This window comes from Panthera pardus, unplaced genomic scaffold (genome assembly GCF_024362965.1).
Source record: "Panthera pardus isolate Hobbes unplaced genomic scaffold, ASM2436296v1 HiC_scaffold_11, whole genome shotgun sequence".
NCBI classification, from domain to species: Eukaryota; Metazoa; Chordata; class Mammalia; order Carnivora; family Felidae; genus Panthera; species Panthera pardus.
Window position 1 is genome coordinate 84,553,948 of NW_026526666.1, and position 24,340 is coordinate 84,578,287.

Here is a 24,340-nt window from a genome sequence, read left to right on the forward strand (position 1 = left end):
CCTCTCCTTTCCCTCCCGCGACCCCCCCACTCGGGTCTCCTTATATTTCAGTGAGCCCCCCTCTCCGCCCCACTTTCCCCTCCCTCCACCGCCACGGAGCACAACCCGCCCGCCCCCAGCTCAGCCGTTGGCGGGGGCGTGGCCCCGCGAGTAACAGGTCTCCCGCCCCACACTCCGCGGGCCCGCGCGCAGACAAAGACATTCCACAGCCCCCGCCCCTCCGCGCACTCGGCCAGAGGGGGAGGAGACACGTGTCCCGCTAGCGCCGAGTCACGTGGAAAAGAAAACGAACGAAGCCCGCGGCCACTTGCGCACGCGCACAAGGCTCTGGCCTGGCGGGCTCCGAGGGAAAAGGGGAGCGGGGAGGCGAGTTCTTCGGGCTCCGCGGCGGTGCGCAGGCGCCGTGGCCCGACTGGAGACTTTGTTCTCCGCGGAGAGACCCAAGGGCGGTGCCTGTGGCTGACTGCGCACGCGCGCCGCCTCATTTCCGGTGCTCTCTTTCGCTGGGTCGCTCGGGTCGGCTTCGGTCGCTGTCGCTCCCGCTCTCCCACCCCCGCCAACCGCCGCTTGGGCCTCTGCCGCTGCCGCGTTGCTTCCTCGATCCCTCGATCGTACATCCGCCCCAATGCAGCGCCGGGACGACCCCGCCGCGCGCATGAGCCGGTCCTCAGGCCGCAGCGGCTCCATGGACCCCTCCGGTGCCCACCCCTCAGTGCGTCAGGCGCCGTCTCGGCAGCCACCGCTGCCTCACCGATCCCGGGGAGGCGGAGGGGGATCCCGGGGGGGCGCCCGGGCCTCGCCCGCCACGCAGCCACCACCGCTGCTGCCGCCCTCGGCCACCGGTCCCGACGCGACAGTGGGCGGTCCAGCGCCGACCCCGCTGCTGCCCCCCTCAGCCACTGCCTCCGTCAAGATGGAGCCGGAGAACAAGTACCTGCCCGAACTCATGGCCGAGAAGGATTCGCTCGACCCGTCCTTCACTCACGCCATGCAGCTACTGACGGCAGGTAAGCCGGGTCCCTCTGGGTCGCCTGGCCACTCGGGGGCATGGGTGGCAGTGGCTTTGTTCCTCCCGCTTCCCGCCCCCTCGGGGCCAAGGCAGTCGTGAACTCCTCTTCTCTTATCCTCATCCTGGGGGGATGATGGGGATCCTGGATTCCGCACCTGTCCCGGCCCACGGTGTGAGGGAGAATTTCTAGGCTGCAGTGGAGGCCCGAAGGGGACTTGGCGATCTCTTAGCGCAAAGATCTTGATGGATAGCGCTGCGCTCCCCGCCCCTTTGCCGACCCTTCCCCCTCCCACTTCTTGCAGCTGCCCTGCCCTCCGAGTGTTCAGATTCTTCCAGAAATGAACCTTTACCTCCCCCTACCCTAAAGGGAAAGGTTTCTTCATTGCGGGTGGAGGTAGACGCCTCTACTGAGGGTGTAGGAGGCGAAGCCGGCCCGAGCGGGGAGGGACCGTGGGAGGGAGGGCCGAGGTGAAATGGGGTGAGGCCGGAGTGCCCTGTCCAGCGCGCCGCGGTCGCTGGGGCCGGGTGGGACTTAGCGGTAACAGGAGCTTAAGTTGCTCGGAGGCAGAAGCAACCTGTGGGAATCGGAGCTTGAGGTTTTCCGAATCAGATTTACCACTTCGGCCGGTAAAGTGGTGATGGCTACAGAGCCGGAAGGTCGGACCCCTTTATTTTACAACGTGGTGTCCACCAGAAGGGGGAAAAAATAACTCTCGTGAAATGGGATAGGAGGAGGTAAAGGGTGGTGTGCAGGACTTTCTCCAACAAGATGGACAAAATTGAGAGAAATGGCAGGATGCTTGTACCTGAAAGACTCGGGTCTTTTGTTTTATTTTTTACTTTTTGCTTCAGTAGTGAAATAGATTAGAAATAATAGTCTTTGTTCGCTGTCTGTAGACCCACGCTCCTTTCCTGCCCTGGCCAATCACCTGGTCCCTCTGGTTTCTCCCGAAAGCCGTCCGTTTCGCCCTCACTTCTAGTTACAACGTTGTTTTAATAAGTATTTCTTATGATACCTGAATTTTATTAATCAAGTAGAAAGTTGCAGTCTTCAACACTAAATGAGTAGGTGGACTCTTTGGCAAGGCTGATAGAATGAACAGATAGTTATGAAAAGATCATTTCCCTCCCCTTTGTTCTCTAGCACCCTACATTGGTGAGGGGTCCTTACTTTTTAACTCAATGAACAAAGCTGGCTGTGGTCAGGAATAACATTTAGATGAACTGCTTACATTTTCAACCTGATGCTTTGCTGTTTTTGTAACACAGATTGTTTGAAACATTACTGCTCATTGTGTGCCTCTGGCAATCTTTCTGAAGGCCAGGAATGCCTTTTTTTTATCTTTATATTTTTCATGCTGTCTTGCATATAACAAACACCAGGTGTTTGAATCGGAAAGCAAGCACATGGGCAGATTTCAGAATGTCAGGCTAAATTCTGAAAGGTTGACTGGTAGTCTAATTTTTATTTTCTCTAATCTTTAAGCAGTCCATATTAAATGCAAGAGAATAACAAACTTTAGAACTTTTAGGTGTTGGCTTGGGTTTGAAATTCTGACCCTTAACTAGTTACCTATTCTTGGGAAGCTTTCTGAACCTCGGTAACTTTATCTGTAAAGTGGGATGGTGAGTTGAGAGAATTAAATGACATGTAAAAGCACTAGCACCATTCCCTTTGGTCTGTAATCAGGTAATGACTTGTCACCACAGTTTTCTTCTAGTTGTAAATCCAGGGTACTGAATATGGTATGAAAGCAAGATATTTTTTGCTTAACCACACCAAATGTCTAGTACAATGTTTGTCTTTTAAGTAAAAGATGGTTTCTTAGGTTGATCATCAAAAACTGTTGATCATTAAAAGTTACTTACAGGGGTGCCTGGCTGGCTCAGTCGGTAGAGCATGGGAATCTGGATCTTGGGATTGTAAATTGGGTGTAGAGATTCCTGAAAAATAAAAATATTTTTAGAAACAGTTACAGTTTTCACTCTTCTCTCACTGCTTAAATTCTGTTACAAGAGAGTGCTCTTCAATCTTATTTTTCACTTGGACATTTTGGTGTCTTTCTTTCTTTCTTTCTTTCTTTCTTTCTTTCTTTCTTTCTTTCTTTCTTTCTTTCTTTCTTTCTTTCTTTCTTTCTGTTTTAAAATCAATTTGAAATTTTAATTGGAGAATTGGGGTTGAGGTAATGCCGGCTCATTGAAAGAACAGTCTTAGAACGGTATATGGATGCTTCTTAGCATGGGTAAGTCTTGATATATGTTGGACCTGGATCATTTTTGAATGATCTGGGAAAGGGAGTGTGAAGTCCACCAACTATGAGGAAGTGAGACTCTGAGAAGACAGAATAGTAGTATTTAAAGTCTGATAAGGATACATGTAAGAAAAATAATACTTAACACTTACTGTGCTAGGCACTGGTCTGAGCACTTTTTATATCAAATATTTAGTCTTTGTGACAATACTATGAGGAAGTTACTCTTATCCTCACTTTTACCAATGAGGAAATGAAGGCACACAGAGATTAATTTGCCTACAGCAACAAGATTTGTAAGCAGCATAAGTAGGATTTGAAGTCAATCTGAATCTGGATCCACACACCTAACCATCCCCACCCACCCCACCCCTTACTGTATATAGTACCTGCAAAAAATTGTACTTTGAAAATATTTTGTACTACTTGTACAAAATACTGTAATGTATTTGAACACATTGGAGTGGTAGCTAACATGACAGTAAAGATAATAAGGCCAGAAGAAAAAGAAGGAAACCCAGAGAGCAGAGCCTCGCTCTTGGGATTAACACTCCTCCAGGCACCTCTGCTCATTTCCGAGGAGGTGCCTCAAGATCCAGCCCACTCTTCCTTCAGCAGTCACATACCTCTTCCTGTCCCTTTCCCAGCTTTACTTTATTTTGCACTCACCAGCATCTGATGCCCCATTTATTGTAGTTATGTATTTAACCACACCTCTTTCACAGCTAGAATGTTAGCTCTACCAGGGCAGGGATCTTTTGTCTGCTTTGTTCACTGCTGTATCTCTTGTTCCTTGAAGACTGCCGCACAGAATGGCCTCTTACTAAATATTTGATGAATGAGTATTCATCTTCATTGCATAATGGAAAAATATCAACGTAGTTCTGAGGAATTTACATTTTGAATATAGACTTCTGTGTTAGCCAAGTTGACATTCAAGCTGTGATGACAATTAAATGCATTAGCAGACATGCAAGGAATCAGTTTACCCATGCTTGTTTTCTAAAACAAAAATAATTTATTTTGTGTTACATATTTATATAATAAACAAAATGCTTTTATGTGTCTCAGTGTTTTTTATTCTACTTTGTACAATTAGGAAAATATAAGTTAGTGTAAATGACTCAGAAGTAAGTAAACATTTTGAAGAGATTAACAGTCCCCAGAAGACCTTGAAAGTATACTTAGAAATCCATGTTTCAAAAGCACCCAGTGGACATTTAAAGACAAAGTCTGTTGAAACTTCGAAATACTTAATTCCTTTATTTCATTCACAATATGTCACAGAAATATATCCATTTCATTCTACAAGGCTAGCAAAACCTATTAAAATCAGAAAGTGGAATTGCAAAGGAATTCTAGACCGAATATGGGTGTAAGTATCAATAGTAGGATAAAAAGGCAGAGGTTACAACTATTTGCAACAACATTGTTGTTTACTTAGGAAAGTGGTCAGTGATGTGGCTGATTACAATATAGAGATGTACAAATCAGTAGGTTTCTGATACATGAGCAGGACCCAATTAGAAAAGAATTGACAAATCTCATTTTTAGAATAGTACCAAAAAATTAAAAAAAATTTTAAAAGAATATATCCATTGCTTTGAAATTAGCAAGAAAACACTCAAAATGTATGTAAATAATCATAAACAATAACATTAAATAACATTTAGAGCATGTAATATGTGCCATGAGATATGCTACTCATTAATTCTGTCTCCTGGCCATTCTGTAAGGCAAGAAGAATTTTTTTTCTCAATATTACAGAAGAAGAATATTGTGATCACTTATTGTCAACTTAAAATTTTACTGAAGGTGATAAAGGAAGATCTGAATGAAAAGACAAATAAGCCTTATGTCCTGGGAAGCTTGTGGGAATGGGGGGAACTAGTGTTATGATAGGACTTTTAAGTGGACATGTTGATTTTTAACTAGGTCAAACAAGACTTAGGGCTTGAGAGGATGAGAATTAAAAGGAACTCTTTTTTTTTTTTTTTTTTAATGTTTATTTATTTTTGAGAGAGACAGAGAAAGAATGCGAGTGGGTTAGGGGCAGAGAGAGAGGGAGACGCAGAAGCAGGGTCCAGGCTCTGAGCTGTCAGCACAGAGCTCGAACTCACGAGCTGTGACCTGAGCCGAAGTCGGATGCTCAACCGACTGAGCCATGCAGGCGCCCCTAATTAGAAGGAACTCTTAAACATTGTTGGTGGAAGTGTGAATTGATACAGACACTCTGGATAACAGTTTAGCATTTCGTCTGAAAGTTGAACTTTTAAATTTCTTAAAATTCAGTAACACCATTCCTAGGAATATGCCCATAGAAACTTTTGCACATGAATGCCTCATTCATAAAGTGGTGCACCTTGTTCACAAAATGGTGCGACTTGTTTCACCATTGATTGAATACTGTGAGATTTTCAAAACAAGATCATTACAAGGCAGTGAAAATGAAAACTTACAGCTACAAGCAACAACATGGAGAAATGTTGGAAATCTAATGTTAGAAAAGTAAGTCCCATAAGGCTAGATACATACACAGTACAATACTATTTTTACAGAACATAATACTAGCAAGATTAAGCAAAATATTGTTAGCATACATTTTTTTCTGATAAAGCAACTTTCTGCAAAACTAAGCATATGTTTACCATACTAAGCAGTTGCAGTTTCTTGGGCATTTATCCCAGAAAAATTAAAACTTAGTTTCACACAGACCTGTGCCTGAATGTTCATAGCAGCTCTATTCATAATAGCCAAAAACTGAAAACCATATGCCTCCAATAGGTGAATAAACTGGTGCATTCCTACCATGGAATACTACTCAGTAGTAAAAAGAGATAAATGTTAACAACTTGAGTGGCTCTCAAGAGAATTAGGCTGAGTAAAAAGAGCTAATCTCTAAAGGAAACATAATTCCATTAATTAAACATTCTTGAAAATACAAAACAGTAGAGATGGAGAACAGACAAGTGGTTGCCAGTGGTGAGAGACAGTTGGCTACAAAAGGGTGGCATGAGGAATCCCTGTGATAGACATGCTTTGCATCTTGACTGTGGTGGTGTTCACGTGACTGATTAAAATTCATAGAACTAAACACACAAAAGTAGGTGTAAAACTGATGACCTGAACAAAGTCAGTAGATTGTATTAATGTTAATTTTCTAATTATGATGCTGTCTTGTGTATATGCAGAGTATTATCATGGAGAAAACTGGGTGAAGGGTATATGAGATCTTTTATTTCTCACAACTGCTTATAAATCTATAATTATCTCAAAAAGCTTTTTTAAAAAAGAATTTAGAAATTCTAAAATGTATCCTAAGAAAGAGATTCAGGAGACCATGGTCAATATACCATAATAGGGTTTGCCACTATCTTGGAGTGTGAGAATTGAGCCCCTTAGAGGGCTCTTAACTCAGGCTTTGGGGGATTTTTCTGAACCAGTACCCACCCTCAGTCTGTACTGTATGTGAAATACTGTGTTATCTTTTCCTAAGGAGATAATCTGTAGCTTTCATCAGATTCTCAAAGGGGCCCATGACCCCAAAAAAGATTAAGAACCTATTGGTCTGTGCTCTTGCTTAATATAGTAAGTAATTTGATAAATAAAAAGAACAGATTTTTTTTTTTTTTTAATACAAAGGTAGTAAGCATATACTGGAATTGGGATTCCAAAAGGTGGTACCAACAAAAAAGGTATAGGGCAGAGAATTATAAAGTTGGGAATAATAAAGTCATGAATCTCTAAGGAAAGTGGAGGGTGTTAACATATGTTTCTTTCAGTAAATATTTATAGATGCCTATTGTGTATTAAGTAATTTACTAAAAATGGCAGGTACACAGTTTAGTGATGGAAGTGGTCTGGAAATCATTAACAAGAGAAGGAGTAGTGTGGTTAGAAGAGCAGAAATTGAGAGCAGGGCATGACCCCTGACCTTTTGGAGCAGATATTCTATGAATCTTGCCCTCTTAGAAACACTATCATTGGATGCCTTAGAAAATGTTGACCATTGTCGTTGCTTATGCAGCCTTTATCAAATGTTCAATTAATGAAATGTACATGGTAATCTGTTTTTACTTAAGCCAATCCAGATGATAAAGTTTGTGTATAATTTCCCCAAACTTCTCTAGTATTAACATTTTTGCATTTATTAAATCTCTTTTTTCTTTTTTTATTTTCCTCCTTTTTAAAAGTAAGCAGGGAAGACTAAGAGAGAGGTTGGCTTTAAAAAAAAAATTTTAACGTTTATTTATTTTTGAGAGAGATAGAGACAGAGTGCGAGAGGGGAAGGGCCAGAGAGAGAGGGAGACACATAATCTGAAGCAGGCTGCAGGCTGTTAGGACAGAGCCCAATGCAGGGCTCGAACTCACAGACTGTGAGATCATGACCTGAGCCGAAGTCAGACGCTGAACTGACTGAGCCACCCAGGTGCCCTCAAGAGAGAGGTTTAATGACTTGCTCAAGGTCACATTCCAAGCGTATAGCAGAACTGGGAATCAAACCCAGTTCTGTCTGGCTTTAAAACTCTTGCTCATTCCTCTGAGGCATACGTTTAAGAAACAGTTCTCATCCTTTAGAGTTTACAATCTGATTGTGGTAAGATCTACCAAAAAAGGAATGGTTAAGTTAGAGTAAGAGAAATGCCACAAGATTTTGAATTTGCTTCAAGTGTTGGAAGGGAGTAACCTGGATTTAAGTACCTGCTCTGTCCCTAACTAGTTTTGTGATCTTGGACAAGTTACATAACTTTTCTGAGCCCAGGTTCTTTTCACCTGCTAAATAGGGATAGTCCTGGCTGAAAGACAATGAAACAATACAGAATTTCTGATGTGTAGAGGCACTAGGTGGAATGTGATTATTGTAAGCACCTGGCTAAAAAACAAGTGGGTCACCTCTCTGTGTTGTTTACATTTTCACTTTTCTCTCTTTGGCTCTGGGGACATCCAAGGTCTCCAGAGGCACAAGTGAAGATCACTTAAATGAGTTAGTTTCAGAAAGGTTGTCTAGAAAGTACTTATGCCTGAGGGTTAAACCATTTTTAGGAAGCTTCTTGACTTTTTTTTCCTTCCCAATACGGCCTACTCCCAGCTCTCCAAGAGAAGTGAAGCCAAGGAGAGAAATACAGAATTGGAAAAGAAAAGCAAGATCAGGCTACTGTACATCTGAAGCACCTACAGAGTCTTTTCATTGCCTTTAACCTCATGACCGTCTCTGAGGGTAGAACTGTACTTCCCAACATTTTACACAATCAACTCTTCCTTGCGGAAAAAAAGTGCCCCGCTCCCTCCAGAAACTCCTCATTGAGAGGCAGTAATAAAAGTATGAGGTTTGAAGTTAGACAAAGCCTGGGTTTTGAACTATATTCTGATACTTTAATAGCTTTGTGACTTAGAGACTCTTCTCTGAGTTTGTTTCCTCATTTGTAAAATGGGGATAGTACCAGCTACATCACTGAGTTATTCTGTAGGATAAATGAGATAGTATTTGTACAGTATTTGATACATAGTAGACAGTGAACTAATATTCAGTCCTTCCCCTTCTAAACATGGAAGATGGCCCCTCTTAAAGACATAAAGTTGCCTCTTTGTGTTTTTCTTTCAAGGCTAAACTTCCCTGACTCTTTTATCTTTTCAGTTCTCAGTTTTATGTAAATAACTTATACTCTCTTATAAAGAATTCTTAGAATTCTCTAAAAATGCCTTAATATTCTTTTTTTTTTAATTTTTTTTAACGTTTATTTAGTTTTGAGACCGAGAGAGACAGAGCATGAACGGGGGAGGGGCAGAGAGAGAGGGAGACACAGAATCGGAAGCAGGCTCCAGGCTCTGAGCCATCAGCCCAGAGCCCGACGCGGGGCTCGAACTCCCGGACCGCGAGATCATGACCTGAGCTGAAGTCAGACGCTTAACCGACTGAGCCACCCAGGCACCCCCTTAATATTCTTTTTTTTTTTTTTTTTTTTTTAATTTTTTTTTAACGTTTTATTTATTTTTGAGACAGGGAGAGACAGAGCATGAACAGGGGAGGGTCAGAGAGAGGGAGACACAGAATCTGAAACAGGCTCCAGGCTCTGAGCTGTCAGCACAGAGCCCGACGCGGGGCTCGAACTCACGGACCGCGAGATCATGACCTGAGCCGAAGTCAGCCACTTAACCGACTGAGCCACCCAGGCGCCCCCCCCTTAATATTCTTTTAAAAACTGTGAGATAAACCGGACAAAGAGATTCTAATTAAGATATGGCTATTACAAAATAAAACAGAAAGATCCTGTTAGAAATTCTCAGGGTGCATTACATTGCATAAGAACAAATCTTTCTACTGGTTTCAATTTTTGCAACCTTGCTTCCTATAGGAATACAACAGATCAACAGGCTTTGAGTCTTATCTTCTTGCACTGGCCAAGTAAAGTTTCTGGAAAGTAGTATAAAATACAGCAGAAGGGCCTTACTAGAGGGTAGCAATTAGGACATAGACAAAATGAGGCGTGTAATTTGTTCCACGTTTTTAGAAGCTCCTCGGTGATGTTTTCAGATCACAAATATGGCGTCTTTGTTCCTAGGACTTTTGAGGATTGAGTACCCAGTTTTTCAGTTTTGGAAATTCAAGAAGAGAAGTATTCAAAGATGGTAGGCTCAAAACTAGTGGCTAGAAAAAGCTAATATTAGCAGTAAGTGGGAGGAGGGAATAGAGGTCAGGATATATCAGCAGCAAAACAACAAACAAATAGGGTGTTGAATGAAGCATTTAGCCTGTTAATTGTAAGGCCAAATTTGTTTTCTCTTCCAAGCAATGGAACATAGGAGTGTGAAGAGCACTGTTGTCTATAGTTCTTCCCATAGGAGTAAAGGTTTACTTAATATTTATAGTATGGGGGTGCCTGGGTATCTCAGTCAGTTAAGCGTCCAACTCTTGATCTCAGCTCAGGTCTTGATCCTCAGGGTCGTGAGTTCAAGTCCCATGTTGGGCTCCATGTTGAGCATGGAGCCTACTTTAAAAAAAAAAAAAAAAAGATTCACAACATGATTAACAGTTTTAATTGTCAGAAAGCAAGAGAGTATGTGTTCTTGGGCATAAGCAGGTTAGCTCACCCCATACTATAACATCTGAAATTAGGCTTTTTAATAAACGGAATACTTTAGTTTGAAATTCTGAATTCTTACGAAGTCTGTCAAAGTGACTTTTCTTCATCTATATACTTCACAGCTGGACTTAGTGTAAACAGTATTTTTCTTTTTTTTTTTTTTTTTTTTTTTTTTAATTTTTTTTTTCAACGTTTTTTATTTTTTTATTTTTGGGACAGAGAGAGACAGAGCATGAACGGGGGAGGGGCAGAGAGAGGGAGACACAGAATCGGAAACAGGCTCCAGGCTCCGAGCCATCAGCCCAGAGCCTGACGCGGGGCATGAACCCACGGACCGCGAGATCGTGACCTGGCTGAAGTCGGACGCTTAACCGACTGCGCCACCCAGGCGCCCCAACAGTATTTTTCAAAACTGTTAAAGGTATGGGTTTGAATAATGTGTTTGAGGTAGTATATCTTTTTTTTTTCCTTGAGTAATCTCCACACCCAATGTGGAATTTGAACTTAGAACCCGGAGATCAAGAGCCCCACACTCCACTGACTGAGCCAGCCAGGTGCCCTGAAGTAGTAGTCTTTATATTTTAAACCAGTGACTTTCAAAGTGTGGTCCCTAGGTCAGTAATACCAGCATCACCTGGTAACTTGCTAAAAATGCACATTCCTAACACAAATCCTAGACTGGGGTTGGGGCCTAGCAATCTAGTTTAATAAGCCCTCTGAAGCCATTCTGATGCATACTGAAGTTTGAGAACCCTTACCTTAAAATTATGGAAGATAGAAACACAGTGTTAGAATAGTATATAAGGAGAACATTATGTGTTATTTAGAATTTTCTAATAATTTTAGGGAGTATAATTTTTTTTTCTTACTCTTTTCAGTGGGCCACATAACTTTTTAGTTGCCTGTGCGTACCACTCCATCTCTGTTAGTACTCCTGTCATAGCACTTTATCTGTCCTTCATTGCCAACTTCACAGACTGTACTAACATCAGCGTATAAATATAGTGGAGGTGGGGATCATATCTGACTTGTTCTGTTGTATCTCCTATATTTTGTAGGATAGATGTCTGGCCCTTATTAAGTCTTCCATAGTGGTTAATGATCATCCTGTATTTCTCCCTTCATCTGCCTCTCTATAGGAAGCACTCAGACACTTCCAGTGAGTGAGTGAGTGAATGAATGAATGAGTGAATGAATGAAGTTCCCTAATGATAGGAAATCCTTTTGAACGCTAAGGTCATATCTGATGAAACTATCTTGACCTGTGAATTGAAAGTGCCTTGGTGCATTTTTTCTTTTAGGACATTGAATTTGGACTAATGTTGACTGTATATTAAGCACTTCCTAGGAAATGTTTTTTTGTTTTAACGTTTATTTTAGAGAGGGAGACAGAACGTGAGCAGGGGAGGGTCAGAGAGAGAGGGAGACACAGAATCCGAAGCAGGCTCCAGGCTCTGAGCTGTCAGCACAGAGAGCCCGACCTGGGGCTTGAACTCACAAACCGCAAGATCACCACCTGAGCCGAAGTTGGATGGATGCTCAAAGTTGGATGGATGCTCGACCTCTGAGCCACCCAGGCACCCTCCTCCCTGCCCCCCCAAAGGGTTTTTGTTTTTTTTTTTTTAATTTTTTTTTTTCAACGTTTTTTATTTATTTTTGGGACAGAGAGAGACAGAGCATGAACGGGGGAGGGGCAGAGAGAGAGGGAGACACAGAATCGGAAACAGGCTCCAGGCTCCGAGCCATCAGCCCAGAGCCCGACGCGGGGCTCGAACTCACGGACCGCAAGATCGTGACCTGGCTGAAGTTGGACGCTTAACCGACTGCGCCACCCAGGCGCCCCCCCACCAAGGGTTTTAATTAGCATATGTACATATGTTATTTTACTCTGTCTTTATAGCAACCTCATGAGGTGGATATTGCTTCTGTTTTACAGATGAAGGAGCCAAAAATTACAGCAATTGAATAACTTTTCAAAGTTCACAAAACTAGTGAGTGGTAGACTAAGAACTGTGTCTTTCAAACTCCTAAGGACTATCATCCAAAGAACTACTTACTGTCACAATGAAACTTTAACAGCGCTCTCCATTGTATGTTTAAATTACTGACTTTTGTATTTTCATCAAGATACGACTTTGTGCTTTTTCTTGATGCAGACTTTTTTTCGTTCATTTATCCCTTTTTCCCCATCTCTGTGCATTGGTTTTGTTAAATCCATTTATTCTAAGGAAACATTTGAACAGCTCTGATGTAGCAGTTTCAGGTGGGGGTGGAAAAGCAAACTGCTTTCATGCGAAGCAGGCTTTGGGTTTCCTAGTCAACTCCACACAGCTTTGGTGCTCTCAGCCAGTCTCTGAAATTAACACATTCATCTGAACTGTTTGGTCTTCGACTGTTACTGCTTTATGCAGACTCGGAAACTTGCCTTTAGTTACCAGAACAAAACTAAATTGTGTTTGTCTTATTCAGAAATTGAGAAGATTCAGAAAGGAGATTCAAAAAAGGATGACGAGGAGAATTACTTGGATTTATTTTCTCACAAGAACATGAAGCTGAAGGAGCGGGTACTGATACCTGTCAAGCAGTATCCCAAGGTAAGGCAGAAAAGGCCTCACTTCATCATCTTTGTAGGTGTAAGAGTCACGGGCTGCAATAAAGACTTCTGGAGATTATGACACATCAGATACTTGAGCCTGTGAAGCTTCTCTTCCAAATACTGCTTTTGGTAGTATTTGTTCCTGGCAGTTGAAACATCTACATCCATAAACTAACAGCATACCTATAGCCAGGAAGGAAATATAATCAACTTTATTATCAAAAAGAGTTTCTTTCTGAAATGTTTGTTCATCCTCCAAGTTCAAAGAGAAAAACTGAAGAGTTGTCCTCTGTCAAAAAATTGACATAGGGGATACGACATGAAATCTAAGTATAGGAAATTTAACACAAATCCTTGACAAGATGAAGTTAATTTTATTTCTTAACATTTTGCTTTTATATAAATGCTTTCTTGTTTTTCTCCTCCTCTTTCCCTTTTTAAAATTTTTTTATTTTTTAATTTATTTATTGTTTAATTTACATCCAAGTTAGTTAGCATATGGTGCAACAATGATTTCAAGAGTAGATTCCTTAATGCCCCTTACCCACTTAGACCATCTCCCCTCCCACAACCCCTCAGCAACCCTCTGTTCTCTATATTTAAGAATCTTGTGTGTTTTGTCTGCCTCCCTGTTTTTATATTATTTTTGCTTCCCTTCCCTTATGTTCATCTGTTTTGTGTCTTAAATTCCTCATATGAGTGAAGTCATATATTTGTCTTTCTCTGACTAATTTCGCTTAGCATAATACTCTCCAGTTCCATCCACATAGTTGCAAATGGCAAGATTTCATTCTTTTTGATTGCCAAGTAGTACTCCATTGTACATACATACCACATCTTCTCCTCCCCCCCCCCCCGCTTTTTTTTTTTAATTTTTTTTTTTCAACGTTTTTTATTTATTTTTGGGACAGAGAGAGACAGAGCATGAACGGGGGAGGGGCAGAGAGAGAGGGAGACACAGAATCCGAAACAGGCTCCAGGCTCCGAGCCATCAGCACAGAGCCCGACGCGGGGCTCGAACTCACGGACCGCGAGATCGTGACCTGGCTGAAGTCGGACGCTTAACCGACTGCGCCACCCAGGCGCCCCTCCCCCCCCCCCCCCCCCCCCCCCGCTTTTTAAGGAAAAAGATTAGTTATATTTAGTTTACCTAACAAGTACTACAAAAGAATGTCATTTGTCTGTTCTGAGGTTAGTCACTGCATTACCAATATTTATGTGTGTTAAAATACTAAGTGTTGTAGTGTGATAATATGGAAAGAGCACCAGATTACATTAGGAAACCCAAGTTCAAGTCTAGGAACTGCTACTTCCTAGTTGTATAATCTTAGATTATTCACCTTTTCAGTATATCCTCAGTATATCTTTCAGTAAAACGGGAATGGTAACTCCCTATTTTACAGGGTTGTTGAAGACCAAATGAGATAACATATATGGAAATGCTTTATAGGAACATGGGTATTTAGAAGTCTTTTTTTTTTTTTTTTTTTTTTTTTTTCAAATTTTTATTTAAATTCTAGTTAGTTAACATATAGTATAATAGAAATCTGTTTTTATTTTCTGTCAGTTCAATTTTGTGGGGAAGATCCTTGGACCACAAGGGAATACAATCAAAAGACTGCAAGAAGAGACAGGTGCCAAGATCTCTGTTCTGGGCAAGGGCTCAATGAGAGACAAAGCCAAGGTAAGCTCACGTGAGTGAGGCAAGAAAACATACCTTCTGGAAGCCAACACTTGTATATGTACAGGATGCAAATCCTTTAAATTTGCCTTGGATATAAGAGATTATAGACCAGGTTAATTTACTTGTTTGGCAACCCAGAAGAGCCTAGGTGTGCCCTGCTGGTTGCGTGGTTTTTTTTTCCTTCTGGTTCTTAACTGTATAGTGGTAATAGAAGCAGCAGTAGCAGTTTTCATGTTAGTAAGCTTGTCTGTGAAAACTTGGAAGGGGGACTGGATGTACTAAAACTTATCCAGACTAAACACACTAAAATGTGAACAGCACATTCCCTTTCCGGTAATATGGAAAAGTGACAGCAATAACGTTGTGTCTGCAGGCGAGTCTGAGGACTGGTTGTTTGGGTTTGCTGTTGTGTTTTTTTTTTTTTTTTTTTTTTTTTTTAGCCAGCTGGAATGTGAAGCCCACTAAAAGAATTTGGAAAGGAACCATGAGTAATCCTGACAACAGAACCTAATGCTTATATGTTTTTCCATGTTCTAGCCCCATAGGCTTTGTGTTTGTAAGTGCTAAAAAAAATTCCCACTAAAACGGTATTATCTTCTAGGGTCAGCTGTTTGGATGAGACATAACCAGGGTACAGCCTAAAACTTAGTTATTCAGGGCTCCTTTTATGTAGCCTGAATTGACAAACATTGTTTTCTCAGAGCCTCTTTTTGTCCCCTCACATTTCTCACTAGATGAATACAGTTACGGTTGAAGTGTGTTATTCTAGCTAATGAGATTTACATGAAATTTCTTCACTCTATCCTGATTTCCTTCCTCCCTTAGAACTCCCCAGACCATATAAGCAAATAAGAAGAGCTTGTGCTGGGACACCTGGTTTGCTTAGTCAGTAGAGCTTGCTACTCTTGATCTCAGGGTTGTGAGTTCAATCCCCACATTGGGGCTACAGATGACTTAATAAATAAAAAAAGTTAGGGGCACCTGGGTGGCTCAACCAGTTAAGCATCCGACTCTTGGTTTTAACTCAGGTCATGATCTCATGGTTTGTGAGTTTGAGTCCTGCATCAGGCTCTGAGCTGATAGTGTAGAGCCTGGCAGCATGGAGCCTGGTTGGGATCCCCCCGCCCCTTCCTTGCTTGTGCTGTCTTTCAAAAATAGATAAATAAACATTAAAAAACAGAGCGGGGGGAGGGGGTGGTGCTGGGTGGCTCAGTTGATTAAGCATCCGATTTTTTTTTTTTAATGTGTATTTGTTTTTGAGAGGGAGAGACCCAGAGCTTGAGTGGGGGAGGGGCAGAGAGAGAGGGAGATGCAGAATCTGAAGCAGGCTCTAGGCTCTAAGCTGTCAGCACAGAGCCAGGTGTGGGGCTCGAATGTATGAACGGTGAGATCATGACCTGAGCCAAAGTCAGATGCTCAACCGACTGAACCACCCAGGTGCCCCAAGCATCCGACTCTTGATCTTAGCCCAGGTCATGATCTCATGGTTTCATGAGATCAAGCCCAACATTGGGCTCTGTGCTGACAGCGTGGAGCCTGCCTGGGATTCTCTCTCACCTCTCTCTCTGCCCCTCCCCCACTTGCACTGTATCTCTTTTTCTCAAAATAAATAAACATTAAAAAAACTTTTTTTTTTTATAGAGAGAGGTAAATTTTTTTTTTTTTTAATTTTTTTTTAACGTTTATTTATTTTTGAGACAGAGAGAGACAGCGCGTGAACAGGGGAGGGGCAGAGAGAGAGGGAGACACAGGATCTGAAACAGGCTCCAGGCTCTGAGCTGTCAGCACAGAGCCCGACACGGGGCTCAAACTCACAGACCGTGAGATCATGACCTGAGCCGAAGTCAGACGCCCAACCGACCGAGCCACCCAGGCGCCCCGAAAACTTTTTTTTTTTAAATAAAAGTTAAAAAATGAAAAGCTGGTGTTTAACGGCTCTACTTGGGATTTAAGAGCAAATGCTTGGCAATGAATGGATGAATGAATGCATGCATGCTTGGCAAACTGCTATATCTGAATGGAGACTGGAATTAAGTGAGTCTCTTCTATACATCTAATAAGAGCTCCAGTGAATGCACCGAATTCATGACCAAATATTGAAAAGATATGCAAATGGCATTTGACTCAGTTCTTCTCTCTTGTGAAGACAAAAAAGTGACCCTATTTTTGCATCCATGACCAGAGCCTCCGTTTTCCCCTTAGAACCACTAACTGTACCAGAGAGGCTTCCTGGTACAGTAGGAAGAGCACTGGACTGGGACCTTTATCTGTGTCATCTTGGACAATGCACCGAATTCAGTTAACTGTTTAGCAGACCGATTATAGGTTTAGTATGTTGTGTGAATTACTGTTCTCCAGACCTTGTTTTGCTTTCTTCTTACACTTTTACTATTTCTCTCACCTGTTTAGGTTATTTTTTGCCGTCTCATTGGACTGGAGGTAACGGCATCATTTTCTCGCATTCACGTGATGATGTTTTTCTGCATTTTTTCCATAGGAAGAAGAGCTGCGCAAAGGTGGAGATCCCAAATATGCCCACTTGAATATGGATCTGCATGTCTTCATTGAAGTCTTTGGACCCCCATGTGAGGCTTATGCTCTTATGGCCCATGCTATGGAGGAAGTCAAGAAGTTCCTAGTACCAGTAAGGAATCCCACATTCTATATCTTTGAGCAAGAGAGAACTGGGATCTAGTGTTGTTGCTAAGGCAGGGGTTCTTAATCATGATCTCTGCATAATCATGATCTCTGAAATTGCATATCAAATTCTACATTTATGTTCACTTTTCTGCGGTAGTCTGTTAGTTGTACCTAGTTCTTAAAGCACTGTGCCCCAAACCCACTCTATTCTTTAATATGGTTTTAGTTATATAGCCGTATCTGTTGTCAGTATTTTGAGTCCACAGTGTGTCTGGCATTTTAACATCTGGTTAAAAAAGATTGAACAGAGTCTTCACTGAGCTAAGTGTATTGATACTAGTGTGGAACTGGGAGGTGATGATGATAAAATGGCTAAGATAGTCGTAAACCCCCCTGTACTCAAGGAATTATGTTCTAGACTCTAGAGGGTTAACTAACAGCAAGAAGCTTCTAACATCCAGTGTTAGTGGATTAAATTTTGACCTAGGTACATTCAGGACTCTTTCTCCTGGAGGAATTTACTTACATAGAGTTTGATTTGAAAGAGGCATGATTGTTAACAGGCTCGACTATCGATGATATTAAACACATGGGTGTGCATCTCCTTCTGGAATGTAACTGAGGCCCAGGAAGAGTTGGGACAGACCAAGTTACCTGTCTTGGATAATTATTACCACCTGGTCAGAGGGTCCATTCTTTGAATAAGTAGAAAATGGTGTGATTCTTGCCTTTCAGCAAGTCCTGCTAGTTGTCAGAGTTAACATACTACAGTTGAATATTTAATGACCAAGGATGAATCTGGAACCTTAGGAAGCATTGAAATACTATTAACTAGAATTGGGTAAGCATCACGTTTGCATCACTAAAACTAAGAGGAGTTGGAGATACAGTTCTTGGTTTTCTTGTGTACGTAAAGTGAGGAGTTGGAACTAAACGTGGTGTCAGCAGATGTGAGAATAAGTAGAGCAAAAATTTACAGGCAGTGTGTACCTATAATGTTGAGCTCCACGAAGTCCAGCCCCGTCTCAGATGTCACAGCAGCGGCTTTGCTTCCAAGTACCTCCTCTTCGTTAGAATGTTTAAACACGAAACAGCTGATTTAAAATATCTGAGAGAAAAAAGAGCCGGTAAATTTTCCCTTGATGGAGTTCTTTTTACTCGTTTTGAGGTGTTCTATTGAAGCATCCTAGCCACCCGGTTTCTGAAGGAATAGGGGGAATGCCCGTCTCCTCTTGATCCTTAGTCTCAGCATATTTCTCAAAAGGGGTAGCTTTACAAGGCTTTCGTGTAAGTGGATCTTCTGAAAAGATGCCTGCCAGGCAGATCTGGGTTTCCTCAGCCAGAAGAATCTAGGCACGTGGGCTGTCATTGGTCATTTGACTCTCCTCTGTGGGTCTCAAGCGTCAGTAATGTGTAAGGTAGGAAGGAGGTGAAGATTAAGCGGGGGGCATCTCTGTGGTAACTAGAATCATCTATTCTTGAAGCTCTGTCCACCTGGGATATATAAAAAAGCATGGAGTGTTAAAACTGAATGGCTCTCATCAGGAAATATTGAAAAGATATGCAAATGGCATTTGACTCAGTTCTTCTCTCTTGTGAAGACAAAAAAAGTGACCCTATTTTTGCATCCATGACCAGAGCCTCCGTTTTCCCCTTAGAACCATTAACTGTACCAGAGAGGCTTCCTGGTACAGTAGGAAGAGCACTGGACTGGGACCTTTATCTGCATCATCTTGGACAAGTTATTATTTCACTTTTCTGAGCCTCAGGTTCCTTGTTCATCCCAAACATTTGTTAAGTATCTGGTAGGTGCCTAATACTATGCTTGGGTCTGAAGTTACAAAAATGGCTCCTTTCTCACAATCTAGTGAGAAAGACAGACAATTCTAAAATGACGTGGTAAGTGCTTGGGTAGGGAAAATACACAGTGCTCTAGAAAAAGAGGAGGGAGTGGGGGTAGCATCAAAGAAAGTTTTTCAAAAGAGGTAGTATTTTAGATTAAGTCTTGTAAGAGTAAGTTTGAGTGTTTCAGGTGGACAAAAAAAGGCAATATAGTCTGATGATTCAAAGCCTAGATTTGGGAGACAGGTAATTTCTGAATTCATATTGAGTCTGCCACTTACTAGCTCTATATCCTTAGGCTGGTGGCTTTATATGCCCTGATTCTGTTTCCCAACTGTAAAATGGGAAGATCTGCCTACTTAATTCAGGGTTACCTTGAAGATTAAACTGCAGAATCTATAGAGAGCTTATTATAAAGTGCCCAATGCATAGAGCCTATCTAATGGTAGTGGCTTTTACTGTTCCAGGAAGAGGAAGCTATTTGTATGGATGGATGTACAAGTATGCCAGGTTCTGAACTACAAGTTATTTTACATGGCTTGAAAGGAGGTTGTCCATGGAGAGTGGATGGAAGTGATCTTGAGAGCTAGGTAGGGACTGATGATGAAGAGCTTCAGCTGAATAATGAGGGGGTCTGCCATCAGGACTTTCCTCAAAGAGGTGACAGGTAGGGTGCCATTTGACTTCAGAGAGTGCATGACCTGAGTCTTCATCCAGGCATTCAGATCTGGTCTTAGGATCCAAGGCTTATGTGGGCTGGACGACTTCTCAGCAGAAGGTGGAGATGTAGCACAGTACTCCTCATTATCTTTCATTTGCAGGATATGATGGATGATATCTGCCAGGAGCAGTTTCTAGAGCTCTCCTACTTGAACGGAGTACCGGAGCCCTCTCGCGGACGTGGGGTGCCAGTGAGAGGCCGAGGAGCGGCACCTCCTCCTCCACCTGTTCCCAGGTAAAAATAATGGAGGTGACTAGAAACAGGATGTAAATTTGACTGCCAGTAGCATCTCTCTCTTAGTGGTGCTCCAGCTTAGAAGGGGGCCTCAGGATTTGTACCATCAAGAGTGGAATAGTAGATGTTGGCACTTTGGTCACAGTCAAGTGCAGCTGTCCTGTTGAAACTTCTGCTTTTTTAATTTTGGACAGTTCTAGCATTTTCAAAATGGTCTCTGACTTTAGAATTTTACCTGTGACTGACCTTTAATAGAGTGTTCAGACTTCCCAAAGTGGTAGTCCGCTGATGAGACATTCACAGGTCCACAGTGGGACTGGGTCCTTTACCCACCCATACATTCCTGTGTGTTGTAATAATAGTTGATTTAAGGCATCGTGAAATCTGAACATTAAACTAACCTATGTTTTAAAAGCTCTATTTAAAGTAAATTTTCCAGGGCGCCTGGGTGGTTCAGTCCAACTGAATGTCCATTGAATGTCTGACTCTTGATTTCGGCTCAGGTCATGATCTCACAGTTTGTGAGCTTGAACCCCATGTGGCCCCATATTGTGCTGTCAGCACAGACCCTGCTTTGGGATTCTCTTTCTCAGTCTCTCTGCTCCTCTCGTGCCCTCACGTGTGCGCTCGCTCGCTCTCTCTTTCTCTCTCAAAATAAATCCTTTTTTTTTTTTAAGTTTATCCTTTAAAAACATAAAAATAAATTCTCCTTTGCAGGGGCCGTGGTGTTGGACCACCTCGGGGGGCTCTGGTGCGTGGTACACCAGTGAGAGGAGCCATCACCAGAGGTGCCACCGTGACTCGAGGAGTGCCACCTCCACCTACAGTGAGGGGTGCGCCAGCACCAAGAGCGCGGACAGCAGGCATCCAGAGAATACCTTTGCCTCCACCCCCTGCACCAGAAACATATGAAGAATATGTAAGAAGTTTGAACAATGTGCCATTTCCCAATACCTAGAAGGTTGCCAAAGGCAGTTGAATGACAGGACCTAGGCCCTTAACATAGGTGGCAGGGACTGCCTGTAAGATCTGGAGTCTGCTCTCTTGTAGTGACTGTTACACTACGAGAAGATTTTTCCATTTTAAGCATGGTTTACTATGTGTGAATAGATTAAACAGGAAATAGGCTGTGCCTTGATATATACAGTGTTTTACTAAGGGGTTTTTTCACTAGTTACTACTGATAATGCTGAAGTTCAACTTTTTACCTTGTTTCCTGCCCACATGTTTGGTTGGTTGGTGGTCCAGTTTTGTTTCATTTAAAAAGAAAATAACCCTTCCTCTCTCAGCCATTCCACAGTGGGTGTTAATTTTGGAGGGAAATTCCGCATTCTATTAATCCAGAAGCCTGCCATACTCCCATGGGATGTAATTACCTCCCCTACTCTGTGTGATTCTGACTTTCGGTATCCTTTTATTTGTTCTAGGGATATGATGATACATATGCAGAACAGAGTTATGAAGGCTACGAAGGCTATTACAGCCAGAGCCAAGGGTGAGTCAGGCAACAGAAGTGCCATTTCGTGTCCTAGGGATGGATGGAGGGAGCTGGAGCAACAGAGATTTAGGAAGCACACATCTAGGGAGCGATGTGGCTTCTCGTTGGAGGGTATCTCCTTTGCTTTCCATGTCAGTAAGGCACACGGATATGTTTCATTTAGATAACTGTGAATCTTATGGTGTAGAATCTGGAAATAGCAGATGGAAAATTCCTGAGCCGTGACCACATGGAAATAAAGGGAAAATGCCTTTAAAATTGTTTTGATTTATTATTTAAAACTATCACAGCCACATTAAAGGTGCATTAAAGTTTAAAAGGAAGCTAGAATCCCACTACCATAAGTGAGGTTATTTTCTGCACTTTTCTTAAATAACGTTTTTTTGTGTATATGCATCGTATCTGTGATTGATTGTAAGTGTCTCATAATTCTACAGTGGGGACAGAACAGCATGTTTGTGTATTCTTTTCCAGCGAGCCCTATAAATGTGTGTTTGTGTGCACTGTGATTAAGATGGTCAGTTTAGAATTTTGGTTTTTCACTTTAAATTATGTGGTATCCATTTTTCTCTGCTATTGTCATTTTTTTATAAATGCATAGCGCATACATGTTTTGGAAGTATTTTCTGGTTTGGTGATGGAGCAGAATTAGCGTTTTCCTGTATTATACATGTAGTAGAATGACTGAGATGTGGGGGAAGTGAAACCAAAACAGACTTAACTCTCGAGCTCTCTAACACTCTGTCTTTGACTTTCAGGGATTCAGAATATTATGACTATGGACATGGGGAGGTTCAAGATTCTTATGAAGCTTATGGTATGTCTTTATTTCCATGGTGGGCAGAATGTGCAAGTAAGTGCCAGGGAGAGTGCTGGTGACTGGATTATTGGGGGTCCGCCAGTCACCCACCTAAGGAGAAGACTTCAGAAAGCTGAGATGTTGGAGATGTGACAATAGCAGTGCTGCTCTTACTTAAATTGTGTGGTGTGCCATAGAAAGAGGAGCTCTTAAGGTGAGATGGGGTTACTGTTACTCTTGGAAAGCTAAGCGGATGTCTTTTTTTTTTTTTTTTTTTTTAATTTTTTTTTTTCAACGTTTTTTATTTATTTTTGGGACAGAGAGAGACAGAGCATGAACGGGGGAGGGGCAGAGAGAGAGGGAGACACAGAATCGGAAACAGGCTCCAGGCTCCGAGCCATCAGCCCAGAGCCTGACGCGGGGCTCGAACTCACAGACCGCGAGATCGTGACCTGGCTGAAGTCGGACGCTTAACCGACTGCGCCACCCAGGCGCCCCTAAGCGGATGTCTTAAACTAGGGCCCAGGTCCAGCTTGGCCTGGTTGGAACAGCAGACTTTTAAGCCAGTGTTGATCGTTTTCTACTTCAGGTCAGGAGAGATGGCTAGGCCTAAGTCATGTTGCAGGGCCTTTGCTGCTGGTGCTTAGGCCACATTGGTAGATAACAAGAACTTCATCGTATCTAGCTTTATTCTCCAGCCCCGCTTTGTTTTTTAAGAACAGTTTTAGCTCTCATCAAAAAGAATCTATGTAGAGGAAATGTTAGTTGAAGGGGAGCTAGATGGCAAGTAGCTGGCCAGGGCAGGTTGGATGCAAGAATAGTGCCTGTCAGTCTCAGATCTGAGGCCTTATGGGCTGGAGCCAGGTCAGGGCAGTACTGGCACCAAGCTCCTTACTGGCTTGGAGACATGTCAGGTCAGTCCTTGATCCCAAGAGAGCTATAGAGGCTGGAATGGCAGCAGGACCAAGCTGTCTTCCCTGAGGTTTAGTTGAAAACACATTGCTCAAGAGTGTCCTCAAGAGCCAGTTATGGCCCTGGGTTAATGGGCCCCATAGGGAGTGCCATGTGGCAGTGGGTGCAGAGAGAGCAGCCTTTGAAATGCATGTATTTTCAGCATACCTGAGGGAATTCCAGAGTCCTTGGCAAGGGGCTCCTCAGTTGACAGGTCATCTTAACAGACTAGTTAACAGTCTCCCCTTACCCCTGGTTGAAAAGAAGGGGTGGGGAGCCTTTTCGAGCTGAGACCAGCTGAGCTTAATTCCTCAGCACAGTATGTAGTAGCCAGTCAGCTGCTTGCCCAGGGAAATAGTTTTTTACCAGTTCTCGTTAAATGGTACTGGACAGTTGCCATCGGTAACACTGCACCGCTCTGCTCGCATGCCACTATTTAGAAGGGCGGTGGGATTGCCCTAGGGTATTTCCCTCCATCGGCGAGACAGTACAATGGGGCCTCTGTATGTGTTTGACTAAATTACATTTCTGTTTTGCCAGAGAAGAGACTGGACTGAAAGAGGCAGGCTGCCTCTTTTGCTCCTGGTATGATGTTGCCACAGTTAATCTGTTACGATTTCTGCGTTTATAAACAGAATTAGAAAAATAAACCGTCTTGTTGGTACCAGAAGCCACTTGGAAAGTGATGGATGTAATATACCTATTACACTAAGGGTATAAACAAGCTTAGATAGGATTCTTTGGGACTTTAGATCCACATAGAGGTTTGAGACCTATAGTGATGGAGGCTCTTATTTGTGAATGCAGGCAGCTGGAGAAATACTTCAGGGATGAACTGGCTTGGGTAAAGTATGGGGGCGAGTGGGAAGAATAAGCTCATAAACACAACTCTTTTTCCTGAAAGGTCAGCTATAGAAGTAAGTGATACCTCCCTCGGGCTTTTCCCTGTGACAAAGGAAAACCATTTGAGGATGTCAACCATGGTGTCTGGCTTGTCTGGGCTATTGCCTAAGAAAGAAAATAGTGAATTCT

The 24,340-nt window shown here is 42.5% G+C and overlaps 1 protein-coding gene across 2 annotated transcripts in view; it reads left to right on the top strand.

Moving 5' to 3' along the window:
• The first annotated feature begins 432 nt into the window (after positions 1-432).
• The window catches only part of KHDRBS1 (KH RNA binding domain containing, signal transduction associated 1), a 39,830-nt gene continuing 15,922 nt past the window's right edge, over positions 433-24,340 (top strand). Inside the window, exons 1-8 of one of the 2 annotated variants that reach the window (XR_002075164.2) lie at positions 433-1,007; positions 12,813-12,937; positions 14,507-14,623; positions 17,121-17,267; positions 19,927-20,060; positions 20,778-20,979; positions 21,488-21,555; positions 22,317-22,375. Coding sequence is in view for 1 of the 2 variants with exons in the window: in XM_019429842.2 (XP_019285387.1) it covers positions 626-1,007; positions 12,813-12,937; positions 14,507-14,623; positions 17,121-17,267; positions 19,927-20,060; positions 20,778-20,979; positions 21,488-21,555; positions 22,317-22,375 (1,234 nt within the window). In the remaining variant the exon portion in view is untranslated. The remainder of the gene's footprint in view (positions 1,008-12,812; positions 12,938-14,506; positions 14,624-17,120; positions 17,268-19,926; positions 20,061-20,777; positions 20,980-21,487; positions 21,556-22,316; positions 22,376-24,340) is intronic. The other variant, XM_019429842.2, reaches the window with a different exon arrangement.